Here is a 19,260-nt window from a genome sequence, read left to right as displayed (position 1 = left end):
TCTTTCTTCTGTGTCTTTACGTCCTTATATATGAGAGTAGAAGAATAGTTCCGTTGGAGGGAAAACTATTCCGTTTGAAATTGGTCTCCCACGCCGAACATGGGTCTTTGCACAATTTCAGCATTTTTCATGGAGTAGTGGTCTTGTAACTTGAGCCTTTTGTTTTGTAGTGAATATTCCATATTCCACTTTCTTGAGTTCATGCATCACTTGCTTCTTTTGGATAAAGTTACTCTTTTTATGTTCCCATCATTCCTTGTTTGGGGAATCTGACCACTTCAGGATTGGTGCACTTCTTGACCGTTTGTGGTGGAGGTCTGACGTGTCATCCACTTCCATCCATTTTGAAACCTCCCGCTCAGCACCTCTTCAATATTTTATCTCCATGATATTCTTCTTCTCCAAACTTAGAGTATTTTATCTGCACATGTTGACTAACATTCAGCCTCTTGGAGAAGTGCCGGTTTATCGAGACCATAGAAGATGTCTCGACCACTTGATGTTTCAATCCCATGTATCGAGAGGTCTATCTCTCGAATATTCTTTACGTCTCGAACTCGATAGGTATATCGAGAGGTCCTTACCTCTCGAACTTGGCTTGTGTCTCGAGACTTAGTTGATGTCTCGTAGACCCTTATTCCTCCAGAGTTGTCTCGTGCCTGCTTCTGATCTATCTGTTTGCTTACAACACGAAAACTTCTAAGTTGTTCAAACAAGTTTACCTTAAGCTTAAATATTTCCCGAGTTGAGCTCAAATTACCCGGTTGTATTTTCGCTCTTAGTTTACTTATCGAACTTACATTGTTTTGCCTATGTATCGAGACTTGGGGATTCTTACTTAACAGTTGGTATCATCAAAACCTATTACATGATGTTCCTAATAAGTAGTACCTCTTTGTTTAGCACACTACATTCGGTATTCGGTAACACAATACTATTAAGAAATTTTATTAATAAAAACCAAGAAGCTTGTTTTACAAAGTGTATGAAGTACTTACCAAACATGCAATCCATTTTGCTGGACGACATTGTTTCCTTCCACTCAAAATGCTTGTTGTAGTGACACACCTATTGATATAAGACATAAAATATATGTAAATACTTGACATCACTATATTAATAATAACTATTAATTATTTATAAATTTGCATACGTTTCCATTATCTCTTTAATGTCCTCACGTGATCCGTGACCAATTGAATCAAACCAATAAATTTCATATAATAGAGGACAAACCGCCATCAACATCCAATGCCCACTACATATAAGTAATTTATTAGTTTTAAGTGAATATAATATATAATAGAAGTATATTATATATAAGTACTTTTCTTTAAAACGTAATTAATACTTACTTGAGAACATATGGAGCTAAATACGTATTTTCTTTCCATTTTGCATGGTGTCATTTATATACGGTATCCTTTCATCTCTGCTATTCAATTTTGGTTGAATACAATGTGGATCTAGGAAGTCATACATGCTTTTTTATCCCAAACCAAAATCTTTGTAAAGACCCTTATTTACAATCACAATTAATTTGATATATATTACTTAAAATTATGATGATAAATAAATTTTAAACTATTATGAACAAATAGTAATACAGAACTTATTACCTTATAAAGAATTGAAAAAGAGAAATATCGATGGTCTCCATATTTAAGAAACGCATGATCTTCATACTCTCAAGCTGCAACTCATAAGCAATGTTGCCCATAATACCACGAGACATTTGAACCACAAGATTGTGTTGAAGACTGCTAGCTATTCTAAATGCATTTTTGCATACATCACTCAAATAATCCGGATCAGCTAAAGTGAATTCATGATGATGAGAAGGCACAACCGGTTCAAAAGTCAGTTTGGTCGCCTTTCCTTTTAACTCTTGAGTTCTAATATAAGAATTATTATTTTTTAAAAAGTAAATTACATACTATTTTAATTTAAAATAAAAATATTTAAAGTGTACATACCTTATCAACTTTAGTACATAACTCACCAGCTTCTTTGGCAAAATAATAAAGTGTTGCAATGCAACACCTACACACTGAACCTCACTAGTGGGGAATGGTACACATGCACTTGGATTAATAACTTTATCTACACTCACATTCACTTGAGTTGAATCTAGTGCAACCCCGTGAACCTGCCCACCAACGTAAGCTGTCTCATATGCCATTGAACGTTTAATGGAATCTTCCAAGAACATTTCACGTCGTGCCCCTAATTGCATTAATTCTTAATTAAAAATCATATAAAATATTCATAAATAATAATAAGATTAAATATAAACCATTACTTACCGCCGGTAAATCAGCAAAAGGGTTTGGGGAACTAGTTTTTTCACTGTTCGTGTCTGGGTTATCCTCATGCCTTGATTATGCATATGGGTGAGCAGGAGTCTGCATAGAACCAAATTGTTGCATCATCTCAGCCATTTTGTAATTCAAATTGTTGAGTTAATTGTTGAGTTACTTGTTGAGTTAATTGCTGACTCATTTCGTCCTACCTAGAATTAAATTTCTGATTTTGTTTTTCTAACACTTGTGCAACAGCAACATCAACCATTCACTGAACATCTTCTGAACGCGTTTGAGACGTTTTGCAAGTCAAATACGCTTTTGATGTCATGTCCTATTCCCATGGCTCTAACATGCTCAGGATATGATACTCATCAGTACCCAACGCAAGAGTTAATGCATCTTGTCTTCCAGACTCAACGAATTCTCCTTGGGGTTCACCATGCCATATCTATTTTGTATAATATGGATTAATCCCATTACAGATTAAATCATCAAATATGTCGTCTTCACATAACCTATTCTGATCACAACACTTCTTACAAGGACACAAAAACCTCTTATTACTATTCCGAAGGTTATTCTTTGCAAAGTCTATAAAGTTTCTAACTCTGTTTTCGTATTCCTTACTAATTCGAGAAGCATTCATCTAACTTTTATCCAATCACAAGTCAATCTAAAATAATATTAACCCTAATTAAACTTAAGTTAACACTAATTCAACAAATTTCTATAATAATAATAATAATAAAAATAATTTAAACATAGACCACATTGTGACTATTCACCAGATGTATAATAAAAAGCCAAAAACATAAATAAACATAGGTGTAGCCAATCTAGAATAATATTAACCCTAATTAAACTTAAGTTAACACTAATTCAACAAATTCTATAATAATAAAAAAACAAAAATAATTTAAATATGGACCACGGTGTGGATAATCACCAGATGCATAATAAAAAGCCGAAAACATAAATAAACATAGACCACGGTGTGACCAATCACCGGATGCACAATGGAAAGCCGAAAGTTTGTAAGAAAATAAATAGAAAAAGATCTTAACTCACCAAAGAGTTGTCCACGTCGATAAACAAACCCCGAATCTAACTAATCACCTACAAGTTTTATTTATAAATTAATATACTAAATAAATATTAATTCATAACAATACTATTTCAAACAATCTCAAAATAATTTACAATTCAATAAAATACTAAAACACGCTAAATTCAACAATAATAATTTAAAATAATCATACTTAAAGTTCTTAATAAATTTCAAATTTTAATCTATTTTAAAATTTTAAAATTTGAAATATACTATATTTAAAGTAATTATATATTGTTAATTTTAAGAATATATAACAACTTTAAGTATGATTAATGTTGTTAAATATATTGTATTTTACGAATTATATATGTTGCTAAATATAATATTTAAGGTTGTGTTTGAACTTGTATTTTAGTTAACATTATAGACTATATTAATATTAAGTCTTCAATATTGAAATAAATTAAAAATAATTCAAAAAACAAAAACATAATATAATAATTCTTAAAATACATAATAATTCTTAAATTTTGAAATATAATCTTAAAATTCGAAATATAACCCAAAAATTTGAAATATAACTCTAAAATTCGAAATATAAAAAAAAAATCGAAATATAACCCTAAAATTTGAAATATAATTCTAAAATTCAAAACATAGTCCTAAAAATCGAAATATAATCCTAAATTTCAAAATATAACTCTAAAATTCGAATATAATCCAATAATTTAAACTATAATCCTAAAAATTCAAAATATAATTTTAAAATTCAAAATTTATAAAAAAAAAACAATTGAAAATATAATTAAAAAAGTAAGTAATACCTTTTGTGCCGGCGATGAGGTGTGACGACGAGCAGGGAGCGGCAGCTTGTGGCGATGACAGTAGAGGCGGTGACTTGTAGCGATGACGGCAGGTGTGGAGACCATTGGGGCGGCGACTGTGGGAGTGTCGATGACGCCAGGGACGGCGGCTGTGACTGTGGCGACGGCAATGGTGCGGCGGTGACATCAAGGAAGAAGAGAGAACGACGACGGTGGTCTGGTCCAATCTGGTTTCGTCTGGAGAAATATTGGAGAAGGAGATAAAGGTCTGGTTTGGTTTCGTCTTCAAATTGGAAATAATATAAGACACTACGACGTCGGTTGTTTGCAACAACCGACGTCGTATAGGGTATATTATATTTTTTAATAATTTAAACCTATACGACGTCGGTTAGATGATTAACCGACGTCGTTTAGGTGTAAGGCTAATTTTTTTAAATTCCTAAAATATAGAATCGATGCCGTAACTCAATTAAAAAAAAAAATCGGTCATATACGATGTCGGTTGGGAGCCTAACTAATGCCATATAGTTTATGAAATTTTTTTATATTGCATGACGTCGGTTAGTACTTTAACCAACGTCGTATAGCTTTTAATTTAATTTTTTATATATATTGCAACGTCGGTTATGTGTAATAACCGCCGTCGTAACCTTCTAAAATTAATTTAAAAATTTAATTAATTTTTTTACATCGGTTTTGTATAAAATCGACGTTATAGTCGCGACATTGTATGTGTTTTCTATAGCAGTGATATATAAAATCAAATTGAATAACAATTTTACATATTTGAGTGTGTATTGTCGAATGAAATTGTAGTTATATCAAAATGATATTGTAGTTGTGTTGCAATGAAACTACAGTGAATATAAAATGAAACCGAATAACAGTTTCACATATTTGAGTATATAATATCGAATGAAACTGTAGTTATATCGAAATGAAACTGTAGTTTGATTTCCAGTGTTTGGTTGCATTCTGAAAAACTGTCTTTGTGTGTTTGGTTTATTTTTCGGAAAATGAGTAGAAATGCATATTTATATATTTTTATTATTTTATTTAAAATATAAAAATATATAAACTAATAATATTTATTATAAATAAAGCAAATAAAATTAAAAACAAAAAACAAAAAACAAAAAAACAAGAAAGTCGCTGCTCTGGTTTCACCGGAAACCAGAGCAAGGTTTGCTCTAGTTTCCGGCGGAAACCAGTCCGCCGAACTGAGAGGGACGACTTGACTTCCGCCATTAACTCCTAGGCGGAAAATGACTTCCGTCCAAATTTGGCGGAAGTCATTTTCCGCCAAAAGGGGCTTATTTTCCCTAGTCAACAGAAAATGATTTCAGTTGACTAAGTTTTTCAAGGGTTGCCAAACACCCAAAGCCCGGAAAATGATTTCCGAAAATCATTTTCCGGGCTTCCAAACACACCCTAAAAGAAACATCACAGTTTTGTACCATGATCCATAATGCTTTGTGGACCATGGTCCACAGTATAATTTGCGTGAGAATACCTTCCCAAGTGTTGTTTGGGAAACCAAATGTTAGGATATTACTATTACTAAATTTTGAAATTTTTAATAGTCATAAAATGAGCCCACATTTAATTTTTTTTAATAATTATAAAACTAAACCTGAATTTTTTTTTACTAAAATTTAGTGAATAATTTTGTATATTGTAAAATAACTTTATTCGATATGTAATATTTTGTTTTGCTATTTTGTTGTAAAAATATTTTGTATAAAAAATAGAAATAAATCTTTATTAAGTCTATTTGAATTGAGCCCCAATAACTCAATTGTGAGTCAACTTGAGCTCAAATTCAAAAAATTTGAACACAATCTTTGATTTTTGAATTTAACTGGGTATTAAGCTTTAACTATTTGTGTGGACCACGATCTAAAAATGATATTGTTTGGGGGCAAATTATTGCATGGACCATGGTCCACACAGCTGTGTGGACCAAAAATAAAAAGTACATTATTTTTGTACTGAAGGTACATTATTTTTGTACTGTAAGTACATTATTTGATAGTATACATCAAATAATGTACCTTCAGTACAAAAATAATGTACCTTAAAATAATGTACCTACAGTACAAAAATAATATATGCAATAATGATTGTTGTTTGGGTATCCCCCTTCCTTTTAGATCTAAAAAAATGATATTGTTTCAAGTAAATTTTTTCATGCAAGCAACTACAATACATATTTTAATAACTCATAATATACATTATTCTAATACACAAAGTACATTATTCTTACACATAATGTATATTATCTTACCCCAAAATTAAAGTTTCATTATTCTAATTCATAATGTGCATTATTCTAACATATAATGTACATTATCTTATCCCAAAAATTCCATCATTCTAACACATAATGTACATTATTCTAACACATAATTTATATTGTTCTAACCCATAAAGTTCAGCGACGTCGTTTTGGATCATGGTCCACGCAACTATGTGGACCAATAATTTGCCATTTGGATTATACTTGACTGATTGACTCTATCTCACTCTTATATGTGACTCGTATTTGTTAATGATGGCTGTGACCCAGAATTTCATAGGCCACCTTTATTGGGCCCAAATGCTTTATTTACACAGTCTTAGGTCTTTACGGGCCATTGAACATTATATTGGGCCCTATGTCCATTACCCAACCAATTTTATTTAATTTATTTTTTTATATAAAATAACTTTATTAATTTTAAAAAGAGCAAATTCCATTTATAGGTATTGACTATTATAACATGTTCATATTTAATTTTACATTTTTTTTTAAATTTTACATCACTACATCCTCAACTTTCATTAACTTGTCACGATTAATCTCTTATTTGAATTTTCATCATTTTATAGTTTAATAAAAATAGTTAGTAGGTAATTTTTTCTTTGATTATTACGGAATATAATGCTTAGGATTATTATTATGCTTTCAAAAAAAAAAGGATTATTATTATAATAATATAATAAAGTCTTTTATTTGGTAGAATTGTACAATACTTCGACCCAACATATAGTTTCTCTCTCTATCTCGTAATAATTTTTTTTATTGAATGATTAATATCTACATATGTCTAGTACTCAATATTTACCTATGTCATTTTTGTCATTTAATATCAATAACTCTATTTATATCTAATTTGACCAAACAATTTCATCCACAATAAGCTAATTTAATAGTTTTCAACTTACAACTTATATTTGTTGTTAAAGATCTTGTGGTCTAGTGGCACCCGGTGTCCCAGTTTACACTCTCACATGGATTATGGGTGTGGGTTCGAGCCTCCACTTTGTGCTTCGATAGGTTGAGAAAGTAGCTATGAGTTACTATTCATTAGTTAAACTAACTCTACCTTTTCTACTCATTTTATTTATTTTTTAATTGTTTTTATGTTCAATAATATTTTTAATGTAAATTTTAAATATTTAAATTTTATATACTAATATTAAACTTAAAATTATAAAAATTTGAATAAAAAATAATTTCATTGTTAGCTGACAGTGCATTTTGTTGGACGGAAGGAATTAGGGGAAAAGAATTGTAATTTGGTGGGAAAAAAATAAGGTGAGAATTTACTTTGCCTTACGTTCAAATTCTTTTAATTCTATTTTTGGTTTTATTATTGATGATGTTAAAGAGGTTGCATCCATGATCAATGGTGGCGACTTATATTTTGCTAAGCGATCTGCGAAACGTGCTGCCCACATTGTTGCTCGGGAGGCCATTTCTGTGTCAAGTTGTGGGGAATGGTTTGACTGCCCTCCCCTTTTTCTTGTTGATTGTCTTTCTAATGATTAAATGAATTAAATTTTTTCATTTTAAAAAAAAAAGAAAAGAAAAGAATAAGGTGAGAATAAAGCAAGAATTCAAATTAAAAGTATGTTTGGTTTGCACATGGGAATTAGAATCGGAATCGGTATCAAATACTTGGTAACGGTAATGGGTTTTACTGAAAGTATTTTGCATGTTTGGTAGTAGGGTGGAATAGAATGATTATTAATAGTTGGGGAAGTGGGTAAGGAGGAAGGAATCAAACCCTTATTTATTAGGGAATGAGTTTTACAATTAAAGGAGGTAATCAAAACCCATAGTAGTATTCTACAAACCTATCAACCAAACAATAATAATGACTTTGATAATAGTTAAACTTATCAACCAAACACACCCTAAATTGTTTAGTGAGGAGGAATAGAAGTATTAGAAATGGAAAGGAAAAAAAGTGGTATAATTTTGATACTCATTCCTAATAGTTAAACTTATCAACCAAACACACCCTAAATTGTTTGGTAATGAGGAATAGAAGTATTAGAAATGGAAAGGAAAAAAGTGGTATAAGGACTAAAATACCCTTGTGTAATAATAATACAAATAATAATCAAGAGTAAAAAAGTCTTTTTATTCCCTTTTTACCATTTTCTTCTCTCATTGAATTGCAATTCAATAAAATAAGAGAATTGCAACCCTCCAATCAAACAATATTATCAAGGAAAAACATTGCAACAATATTGTCAAGGAAAAACATTGCAATTGAATTCCAAGTATATTCTACTAAACACTCGTAACATAAAATGGGAAAGAATTGAAGGAGTAACATTTTAGTGACACATACCAACCACAACCTAAAAGTATCACTTTAAACAAGATTTGTACATTTTAAACTACTCCACTCCACACGGAGCATTGCATAGAAAATGGAAAAGGGGAACGTAATTGAAGGCTTTATTAGCGATATATGTATAAAATGGGAATGGTTGTGGAGCATGAGGCATGAGCATCCAAAGTCAATTATGGTGATTGACAAATTAAAAGCAAAAGTCGCATGGGAGAGCTTAGGATTCTACGCCTACAGTAGCCTAAGCCCTAAGCAAAGCATTGACTTGCACGCAATAGACAAAACAACAATAAACTAACAAAGTAGTACCCGTGTCGTCACAACCCCATAGATTCCTCAAACGGAGACATTATTTGCTTTTCTTCTCGGAATTCACATTACTGTATGCTGTCTGCTTTTCCATTTTAGAAGTCAGTCAGCTCCCTTCACCCATCACTTCCTAAACTCTTTTTTCTTTTCCTAGTGTGTTTAGAAAATATTTTTTGAAAAATGAGTTATTTTTTAAAAAATAATTTCATTTTCAGTGTTTGGTTGCATTCTAGAAAATTGTCTTTGTGTATGTGATTCATTTTTTGAAAAATGTATTAAATTGTACAATTTTACATTTTAATTATTTTTAAAAATATAAAAAAAAAGTTATAATAATATATAAAATAATGATATTTCTTTCAAAAAGTTTTTCTTTTAAAGAAAAGAAAACGTAGAAGACATTCCGGCGGACTGGTTTTTGCCGAAAACCAATTCGCCGGAAGCTACAGATGTGGCCATTTTGGCCAAAAAATTGTTAAAGCCAAGTCCGAAAAATGACTTCTAGAAAAAAAATTCGGAAGTTATTTTTTGAAAAAATATCATCATTTTCCTTGATCAATAGAAGTTGTTTTTCGTTGACCAAATTTTTCAGGCGTTGCCAAACCTCAAAAGCCCGAAAAATGATTTTCGAAAACTATTTTCCGGGCTACTAAACACACCCTAAGAGTGTGTTTATGAAAATAATTTTTAAAAAATTAATTTTTGAAAAATAAGTTACTCTGTATTTTTTTAAAAATATTTTCATTTCTAATACTTGGTTGCATTCTAGAAAACAATCTTGGTATATTTAGTTCTTTTTTAAAAAATGAACAAAAAAAAAATATCAAATACACTAAAATTTTTCTGGTCAACTCTGAAGATAAAATCGGCTACCGGCGATGGCCAAACCGTCGCCAGTCACCTTCTACCAGAGATGAAAGGCGATGAACTGGTTGCCTTCCCATTGTAGAAGGCGACCAACTGTTCGAGGAACATCAGGGAAGATGGTTGAGAAAGAATGTCGGGGAAGAAGCGAAGAGAAGAGACTTGAAAAATGAATTCCGATGATTTTCCCTTTTGACCAGAATTGATTTTTCATGACTTTAATTTTTCAAGTCTTGCCAAACACTTGAAACCCGAAAAAATGATTTTCAGAAATCATTTTTCAGGTTTCCAAACACACCCTAATTGAACTATTTATTACTAGGAGTAAAACTATTCAGATTTTCAAATACTCTACAATTATACTCCCTTGGCAAACATTGATAGGACATTTTTATCCTGTGGTCCAGACAAAGTTGTCTACGTCCCAGATTTGTGAGATAGAGTAAAAATTGGGAGTAAAATTTAAAAGTACAAGTAGTATTTTTTTATTTCTACTCTTTTACTTTTACTTCTTGATGTGTCAAATGATGATAAGTTATTTTTATTTTATGGGTTTCAAATGAAAAATATTTTGATTATGAACTATATAGTAAATGTAATCTAGAAGTTTCAAATGTGCATCATCATATTTAAATTATTCTAAAAATACTTAGAGTTGATCTAATTAAAATAAAAATTATTTATAAATATTATATTAATAGAGATGATGTAACATTTATTTCAACCATTTCATATATTACCATAAATATTTTTAGGAAAAATTGCACTTTTCGTTCCTAAGTTATAGGGTAATTGTAGAATTCGTCCTTAAGTGTTGGTCGTGTTCACTTTTGTCCCTAAGTTATCATTACCGTTGCACTTTTCGTCCTTTTATTAACTTTTCATGCTCACTTTTCGCCTTCAATTATACTAAAGTTGTAAATTTCGTCCCTAATGTCTTGTTAATAAATAGATGAAAAGTACAACGCTAATGAAGTAATAATAACTTAGGGACGAAAAGTGAGCATAACCAACACTTAGAGACGAATTCTATAATTATCATATAACTTAGAGACGGAAAATGCAATTTTTCCATATTTGTATTTTTTATTTCTACTGAAAGAAATTTCTTGATCCCCTGGATGTGACTTTGCCTTCTCCATGCATGCTAAATGCATCCCTTCATTTCTAGCTATACCATTGTCTAATTGTGTTCACAGTGATAATTTTCATTTTTTCACCATTGTATTGATAATTCATTAATTCATGACTTCTTTCATAAACAGGAAAGAATGGGTTTGAGAGGCTGGGAGAAAGGAAAATATTATTTTTACTCTCAAATAATATTCACAATTTTTATTCATTTCTTAAAAAATTTTGATGTTGATATCACACTTGTGTGAGACCGTCTCACGGATCCTTATTCATGAGACGGGTCGGGTCGGTCAAGACACCATGCAAATGTCATACTTATATACTCAAATATAACACTAACCAAGAATACAATTTTTGTTACTTATTAGAGAAAAAGTAATACATTTTTCATAATAAGTAATGTTGACAAGTGCCTCTTACTTATAAGGGCAAATATAATACTTTTGTGGAAAAATGTAATACTTTTAAATCGAAATGTAAAAGTATTGTATTTTTCCGTAAAAGTATTACATTTACTCTTATAAGTAACAAAAATTTTATTCCTGATTAGTATTACACTTGAGCATATAAGTATGGCATTTGTGCATATAAGTGTTACATTTGCATATTGACTCGACCCGACCCGACCCGTCTCATGGTGAGACGGTCTCACACAAGTTTTTTTTTGAAATAATTTTCATAATTACATTATTACAAAACGTATTTCATTTGTATCAATATATTAATCACTTTAAATAATTTCGGGTGTGGCGTCAACTGTTGTATTAACTCTGTTATTTCGGGTGTTCCCCTTCCCTCTAATCCAAAAACATATTAATCACTTTAAATATTTTTTTTTATCACATGTAACACATTATAAATTTCACAATCAATATACAATTAAACTTATAAATAAATCTTATTAATCATAATTTTAATTCTAGTGAGAAGATAAAGTTAAAATATAATTATACATTCAAAGTATGTTAGAGAAAAATAAAATTAAAATATAAACATATATTGAAAGTAACTTAGGGTGTGTTTGGTAACCCGGAAAATGATTTCCGGAAATTATTTTCCGGACTTTTGGTGTTTGGCAATGTCCGGAAAATGTGGTCAACGGAAAATGATTTCCGTTGACCATGGAAAATCACCCATTTTTTCCGGAAAACAACTTCCGGACAAAAAGTCTGGAAGTCATTTTCCGGAAATGGAAAATCACTCCGGCGTGGGCGCGGTGCGAGGGACGGCCGCCAGTGACATTCAATTCTCAAATGCAATGCTAGCTCTATTCAGTTGATGTGTATTTATATGGTTTTTGTATATATGAAATATATGCAATGTATCTATATGTTTTTTGTATATATGTTTTTTATATGCTCTTTTCCTTCTTTTTCTAATAAATATTATTATGTTATATATTTTAATATTTTAAATATAATAATAAAACTATATAATTATACAATTTTACTCATTTTTCACTCATTTTTCGGAAAATGAACCAAACACATAAAGACAGTTTTACAAGATGCAACCAAACACAGAAAATAAAACTATTTTCCAGAAAATGACTCATTTTTCAGAAAACATTTTTCAGAAATCATTTTCCTACTTTTCAAACATACCCTTAATTTCAAATTAATTGAGAAAGAAAAAAAGAATTAAACTCGAAGAAGAAAAATAGGATATATAAACACATAGGGGAGCATAAAGGCGTAGGAGTCAGCAGCGGCGCCGCAGTGACAGCGACGCACGCTCGATGAGGACTGCCTCTCTCTCTCTCTCTCTGCTCTTTTTCCTCGTTACAAGAATTAGGTTCCGTTCCGTTCTTTTAACAAAGTCCTCTCCCCAAACACCCTTTTCGGCTTTTATTTACTTTCTTTCTCTTTTGTTTGGTTTAGGACCCACTCCCGCTCGTGACTCCTTTCCATAATTATTACATTCCCTTTGCTCTATGTCACAACTCACAAATCACAATCTTCCCTACTTCTTCCAAACTCTTTTTTATTTACCTCTTCATGTTTTAGGGGCTGGGCAGTGAAGTCAACATTTTACCGAGAACAAAAACGGTCATGTGTTTTGAGAATAAAATTGAGTGACTGACGCTTTTGGCTAAGTAGGCGATTATGAAGATGGATAGAAGTGTTTAATCAATCAGTAAAAGAGAGAGTATTTGTTGATAAAAATAGCACTAAAATGACATTTAAGTGATCATTTTGTGGTACAATTTAAAGTGGGGTCCACAACCGATTTGGGTCGGGTCAAAGTGGATTCGGGTTCTTCGTAGTGAGACGAAGAGATCAATATATTGTACGCTCAAAATGGATAATAGGTGAATGAGAAATTGGTTCTCAAAGTAGATCTATTGGAGATGGAATTTGAAGTGAGGAAAAGTTTATGTAGCTTTGTCCCACATTGGTTGGGAATGAAGATTTGTCCCACTATAAATACAACAAGGTTTTTAAGGCTAATTGACTTGTATAGCATAGGGGATCTTCCTTGCGCGCAGGGGGAGTGCAAATCAAATCTCAAACTGAGTCTTGCTGCTGGTTTTGGTATCGTAGTACGTTTTATCCTGGAAACCTAGATCATAAGGTTTTAAGGATAGTGGCAACACGACTCGTGCTTCCAACCACCCGAGATCGTCCAATTTTTTCATCCAAAGTTGTACTCCAGGTTTAGTTAGCCTTTGTGATTTATTTTCCTGGTGTATTATCCTTCGTGGATTTTTATTTATTTGTATTGAGTCTTTCTAGTTGGGGTATCCTCCCCCCATTGATAAAAAAATGAAGTAAATTATTTTATGCCTAAATTGCCCCCCTACAACATGGTTTGAAGAGTGATTCTAGTCCAGATTGACATGTTTAACTAAATTTAAATAGATTTCAAGAATTGTTGTTAGGAATCTAGCATTAGGTCAAGTTGATTCTACTGGAAACAACTAGAGTTCAATATCTTTGTTTTTGCACGCAAATGATATTTAGTTGAGACGTGTTTCTTTAAAGATTGATTGATTGTTAATCAAATTAATTCACTTAATTCAGTCAGTAATTGAAATATGCTGCCAGTTTTGTTAATGATTTTAATTCTTGAAAAAATTCGGTTAGTGATTCATTTTTCTACAAAAAATCAAATTTTACTAAATTCAAGGATATAACTTGTAAGAATAAGTTTAATACGAATAGGATCATAGGTTAGACTATAATTATTGTTAATAATGTAGTTGAGTTTGACTATTTTTTTTTTATAATTAATATCTTTTTAATCTATAATCTATAATAACTAACTTATAAGATTCAATATAAGTTGATCCTTGAATTATGTCTGTATTCTTTGCAATTGTGAAGTTGGACATTATGTTAAAATTATTATACTTTAATTTTTCAAGTCAAAAATACCATTACAAGTTACAACCATTAAATATTAGGTTAGTTAAATATTAAATACTAAATAAATTTACCTCATTTTACTTTTGCGCATATAAATACTAAGCAAAGCTAATAATACTCAAACTCTATTATACTATTCCACTCTAAATATAACTCAGTATGCAATACTAGTTCAAATGCGAACAAGGCTTCCTGTACGGTTGGTGTAGATTGCACAATTAGATATGCATAAATGCACCACACAGTATTTAAAAACGCACCAGAATAAAATGCACAAAATGCACGATACACTAAAAAATTTCACAACATCTAATAATAAGTGACTGCATGTCCGCACGAAAGTTTGACTCCTCGGTCCTCAGTATGCTACCCATACTACATACTAATAATTACTAATGACAACAGATGCACGAATTTGTGACTTTAAGCAGGTCATAAATTCAATCTTCAATCCTCTATGTTTACTATCAAAACAACTCTATTAATTTGTGACTTTCTTTGGTATTTGACTTATATTGAGTTTTGTGAAAAGGAAAAGGAAAAACAAACAAATATAAAAGTAATGGTAAGCTCTTCTTTTGAGCAAATTGTCAACGTAGAAAAAATCAAAAAGGGCCCTTTGGGGAAGCTTCCCACTTCCCCTCCCCATTTCCACCCCTTTATATCTGTCCCATTCTATCCTCCAACTCATGCTTATGCTTTCTCTCTTCCTTCTTCATTTTCTCTATTCAATTTCTTTGCAATGGATTCAAGTAGGAATTTGAAGAGGAAATCCCAAGAATATGAAGCTCCCATTTTCGGGTTGGATGAGCTCAATCAAGATCTCCTTGAAAGAGTTCTCTCTCGGTTGCCGGCGGCTTCTTTCTTCCGCCTCAGCTCCGTCTGCAAGCGGTGGAAATCGGTGGCTGATTCCGCCACTTTCCGCCTCGCCTGCTCCGATGTCCCTTCTCGGGAGCCTTGGTTTTACATGGTGGGTCCCCATTTCTCGCGCCCGGTGGTGTACGACTCGTCGGAGGAGAATTGGAAGGTTCTCCGGTGTCCGTCTTTTCTCCGGCCGGAACCGGAGAACGAGGATTCCTGCTGCAATTTCGTGCCCGTTGCAGCCTCCGGTGGACTCCTCTGTTTCCATAGCGAATCAGATGGTTTCGTGGTTTCGAATCCGGTCACCGGATTTTACCGCAGGATTCCCTCGCCGGAGTCCGAGGAAAGCCCTCTTCAGGCCATTGCCATGGCTTCCGCTACAAATTCCTACAAATTGGTTTTAGTCTCCGGTGAATTCCCAAAGCTCTCGTTCCGGGTTTACGATTCCGGCGAGAGTAAATGGGGAGAAAAAGCATTTCTCAGGAGAAAGGACCCATCCGACGGCTCTTCCGGGAATTCCAACTCCATTGAAGATCTTGATGATTACCCATTATATTTCTTGAGCAAGTGCGGCAATTTAGTGGCGTCGGAGTTACAGAGGAGCCCCTGCAAGCAATACTCGTCGGTAATTTCTTCAAACTCCGGCGACGAAACCGTGTACTTCCTTAGCCCATCCGGGACGGTGGTGGCCTGCAATCTCGCCGGAAAATGGTTCGTTGAGTACCCGAGGCTGCTCCCTCTCGACCACGAATACTCAATCGACTTAGTGGAGTGCAGGGGAGAAGTTTACGCCGTCGCGCTCTCCGACTATCTGGAGAGTGCCAGCCTGAGAGTGTGGAGGTTCGACGACGAGAAGACGTGGGAATGGGAGCAAGTCTCCGCGATGCCGCCGGCGTTGTCGCATGAGTTTTACGGCAAGACGGTTGACATCAACTGCGCCGGCGCCGGGAACCGGATTTTCGTCTGCGCTTCGTGTTCTGAGTTCTGCAGATATTTTGTGTGCAATTTGGAAGGGAATGAATGGGTGGAATTGCCAAACGGGAATGGGAATGAGTTTAGCTGCGCGTTCTCGTTTGAGCCCAGGATTGAGGCTTCGACCTGAAAACCGGGACAAGCAAATCGAGAATCGTGTTTGATTTGACAGGAAGGATAATGTACTCATAGATTCATAGGAATTAGAAATATACTCTCTTTTCTTCTATTTTTTTTATTTGTTTAATTGTTTGTGTTTTTTTTTTTGGATTTGTTTTAAATATACTTTTTCGTTTTTTATTTAAGACTTTTTGCTTGTTCTCATATAGGGAAAGAGCAAGGAAGAAGATAGTGGCATTTGTAACATGATTGTATTTTATCAGTCCAGTATCAAATATCAATCATTATAATTTTAAATCAGATTACATGTTTAATCTTCACTGACTTTCGATTTGTCAAAAAGTTCTTTAAAAAAAAAAAAAATTATTTAGCATGGAAATGGGAACATAGAGAGTTAAGTGCGAACACTTTTCTCCATAAAATTTGGGAGTATATTAACCCTTTCCATTTTGAAAAATCAAATGTTAGATTACTATTATTACTAAATTTTTAAGTTTGTGATAATTATAAAACCAATACCTCTCTTAAAATTTGTAATAATTATAAAATTAACATTGTGTTTTTTCACTAAAATTTTCAACCATTGATAGATGACTGAGATCATTTCTCCCTTTTTACTGGAGTAGGACTAAGGATGAGAATAGGTCAGGCCCTTCATAGGGGCCAATGACATGGCCTAATTAAGGCGTGATTTGGCCTGGCATGTTTAGTAAAACAACCAGGTTCGAACCTATGTAAAAGCTTATTAAATTAAACATGTCAGGTCTATATATATCAAGTCCAATCATTATTGTGTGGACCATACTATCAAATAATGTACATTCAATATAAAAATAATGTACATTCAGTATAAAAATAATGTACATTATATTCAGGGGATGTACATTATTTGTGCACTGAATGTATATTATTTTGTATAATGTACATTCAATACAAAAATAATGTACATTTAGTACATTAAAAATATACATTTTGTTATGGTTCACACATCACAGTGTGGACCATAATTTGCCTATCAAGTATGGCCTTCACACACACACACACACACACACACACACACACACATAATATGGTCCCATTTAGGTGCGAACTTACGAACTAAAAGAATGTACCGTAAGTACTATATTAATACACAAAAACTATTCCAGCACCGCGACTACTACAAGAATGCATTGCACATACTATATATGCACCAAAATTACAACACAAATGCACAACACATACCCACGAAAATCCTTGGAGCATGCCTGAGAATAGTTATTCTGCATTCATGTAGATTTTATAGTGCATTCCTTTATAAGTTCTCATGGGAAGGTTCGTTCGTATTTGGATGCAACTAAAAAAGAACTCATGCCTACAACTACTTTTGCCATGTGCCGGTGCGGTACTTAAAGCCTGCGATGTTACATGATAGAATTTCGTACTAGCAGAGATTGATGGAGAGGGCGATCGCCACTAGGGCGACCGACGTGGTGAAGATGAACGGATTGGTGTAGAAAGCTCTCTCCACGGTAGTGAAAGAAAACTTCAATATTTCAATTCTACCATAATTAAAAGTTATACAATCAAGCAAAAAGATAATCATTATAAATTAATAATTTTTTTTGGTAAGTCCACCGGGTCTTTTTCCGTCCGTTTAACAGTCCAAATACACGCGCGTTCGCTCTGGGAGGCACGGGAGCTGGCCCAGAGGGAATCGTCACTTGTAGAAATCGAACCCTGGTTCTCCTAAAATTCTTACCCACAAAGAGAGCTCACTTTCCACTTAATTTTAAATACACACACAAATACAATTTTACCCTTGTAAATTAATTATGAAAACAAGGATACCAAAAATAATAAAAAATCCGAACCATCCAAAATAAGATCTAAAGGCCCAAAAATGTCCCCATATTCTCATATAAATGAGTGTTCTCATATAATATATATATATATATATATATACACACACACACACATACATACATACATACATACATACATACACTACATATATATATTGTATTTGTCCCTTGTAAATTAATTATAAAAACAAGGATACCAAAAATAATAAAAAAATCCGAACCATCCAAAATAAGATCTAAAGGGCCAAAAATGTCCCCATATTCTCATATAAATGAGTGTTCTCATATAATACACACACACACACATATATATATATATTGTATTTGTCCCTTGTAAATTAATTATGAAAACAAGGATACCAAAAATAATAAAAAATCCGAACCATCCAAAATAAGATCTAAAGGCCCAAAAATGTCCCCATATTCTCATATAAATGAGTGTTCTCATATAATATATATACATATATACATATGTATGTATATATATATGCGTATATATATATATATGTATATATACAACCTCCTTTCGCACACATTTAATCACCGTTCGCACACACTTCAACTTGGAATTTTAATCAATCTAGACCATTAAAAAATTTTGAGATCAAATCTTGTACATCAATCTAAAAAATTTTAATGGTCTAGATTGTTTGACACACCACTCCGTTCGCACACATTTAATCACTGTTTGCACACATTTAATCACTGTCCGCACACACTTAATCATCGTTCGCACACATTTTATCACCAGTCGCACACACTTCAACTTAGAATCTTAAATCAATCTAGACCATTAAATTATTACATGGATGCACAAGATCTGATCTCACGATCTTACCTAAACAAGTGATCTCATATGAGGACTAATGTATTATAAAGGATTATGAGAACTAATTGTGTACGTTGGATTGTAATATTATTCAATGGTCTAAGATTAATTGTATTTTTGGTTATGTTTTGGGTTATTTGTCGTCAT

At 32.6% G+C, this 19,260-nt stretch overlaps 1 protein-coding gene across 1 annotated transcript; it reads left to right on the top strand.

Moving 5' to 3' along the window:
• The first annotated feature begins 15,210 nt into the window (after positions 1-15,210).
• LOC116022959 (F-box only protein 13) lies at positions 15,211-16,549 on the top strand. The gene has a single exon (XM_031263882.1). The coding sequence runs from the start codon at positions 15,230-15,232 to the stop codon at positions 16,448-16,450; it is 1,221 nt and encodes a 406-aa protein (XP_031119742.1). The 5' UTR covers positions 15,211-15,229; the 3' UTR covers positions 16,451-16,549.
• Positions 16,550-19,260: the final 2,711 nt, after the last annotated feature.

Source organism: Ipomoea triloba, chromosome 6 (assembly GCF_003576645.1).
Source record: "Ipomoea triloba cultivar NCNSP0323 chromosome 6, ASM357664v1".
In the NCBI taxonomy this organism is placed as follows: Eukaryota; Viridiplantae; Streptophyta; class Magnoliopsida; order Solanales; family Convolvulaceae; genus Ipomoea; species Ipomoea triloba.
Note: the sequence above shows the minus strand (reverse complement) of the source record. Positions and strands in the feature narration are given on the sequence as shown.

Coding starts and splice junctions, on each gene's coding strand:
- LOC116022959 (XM_031263882.1), top strand. CDS start 15,230: ATGGATTCAAGTAGGAATTTGAAGAGGAAATCCCAAGAATATGAAGCT.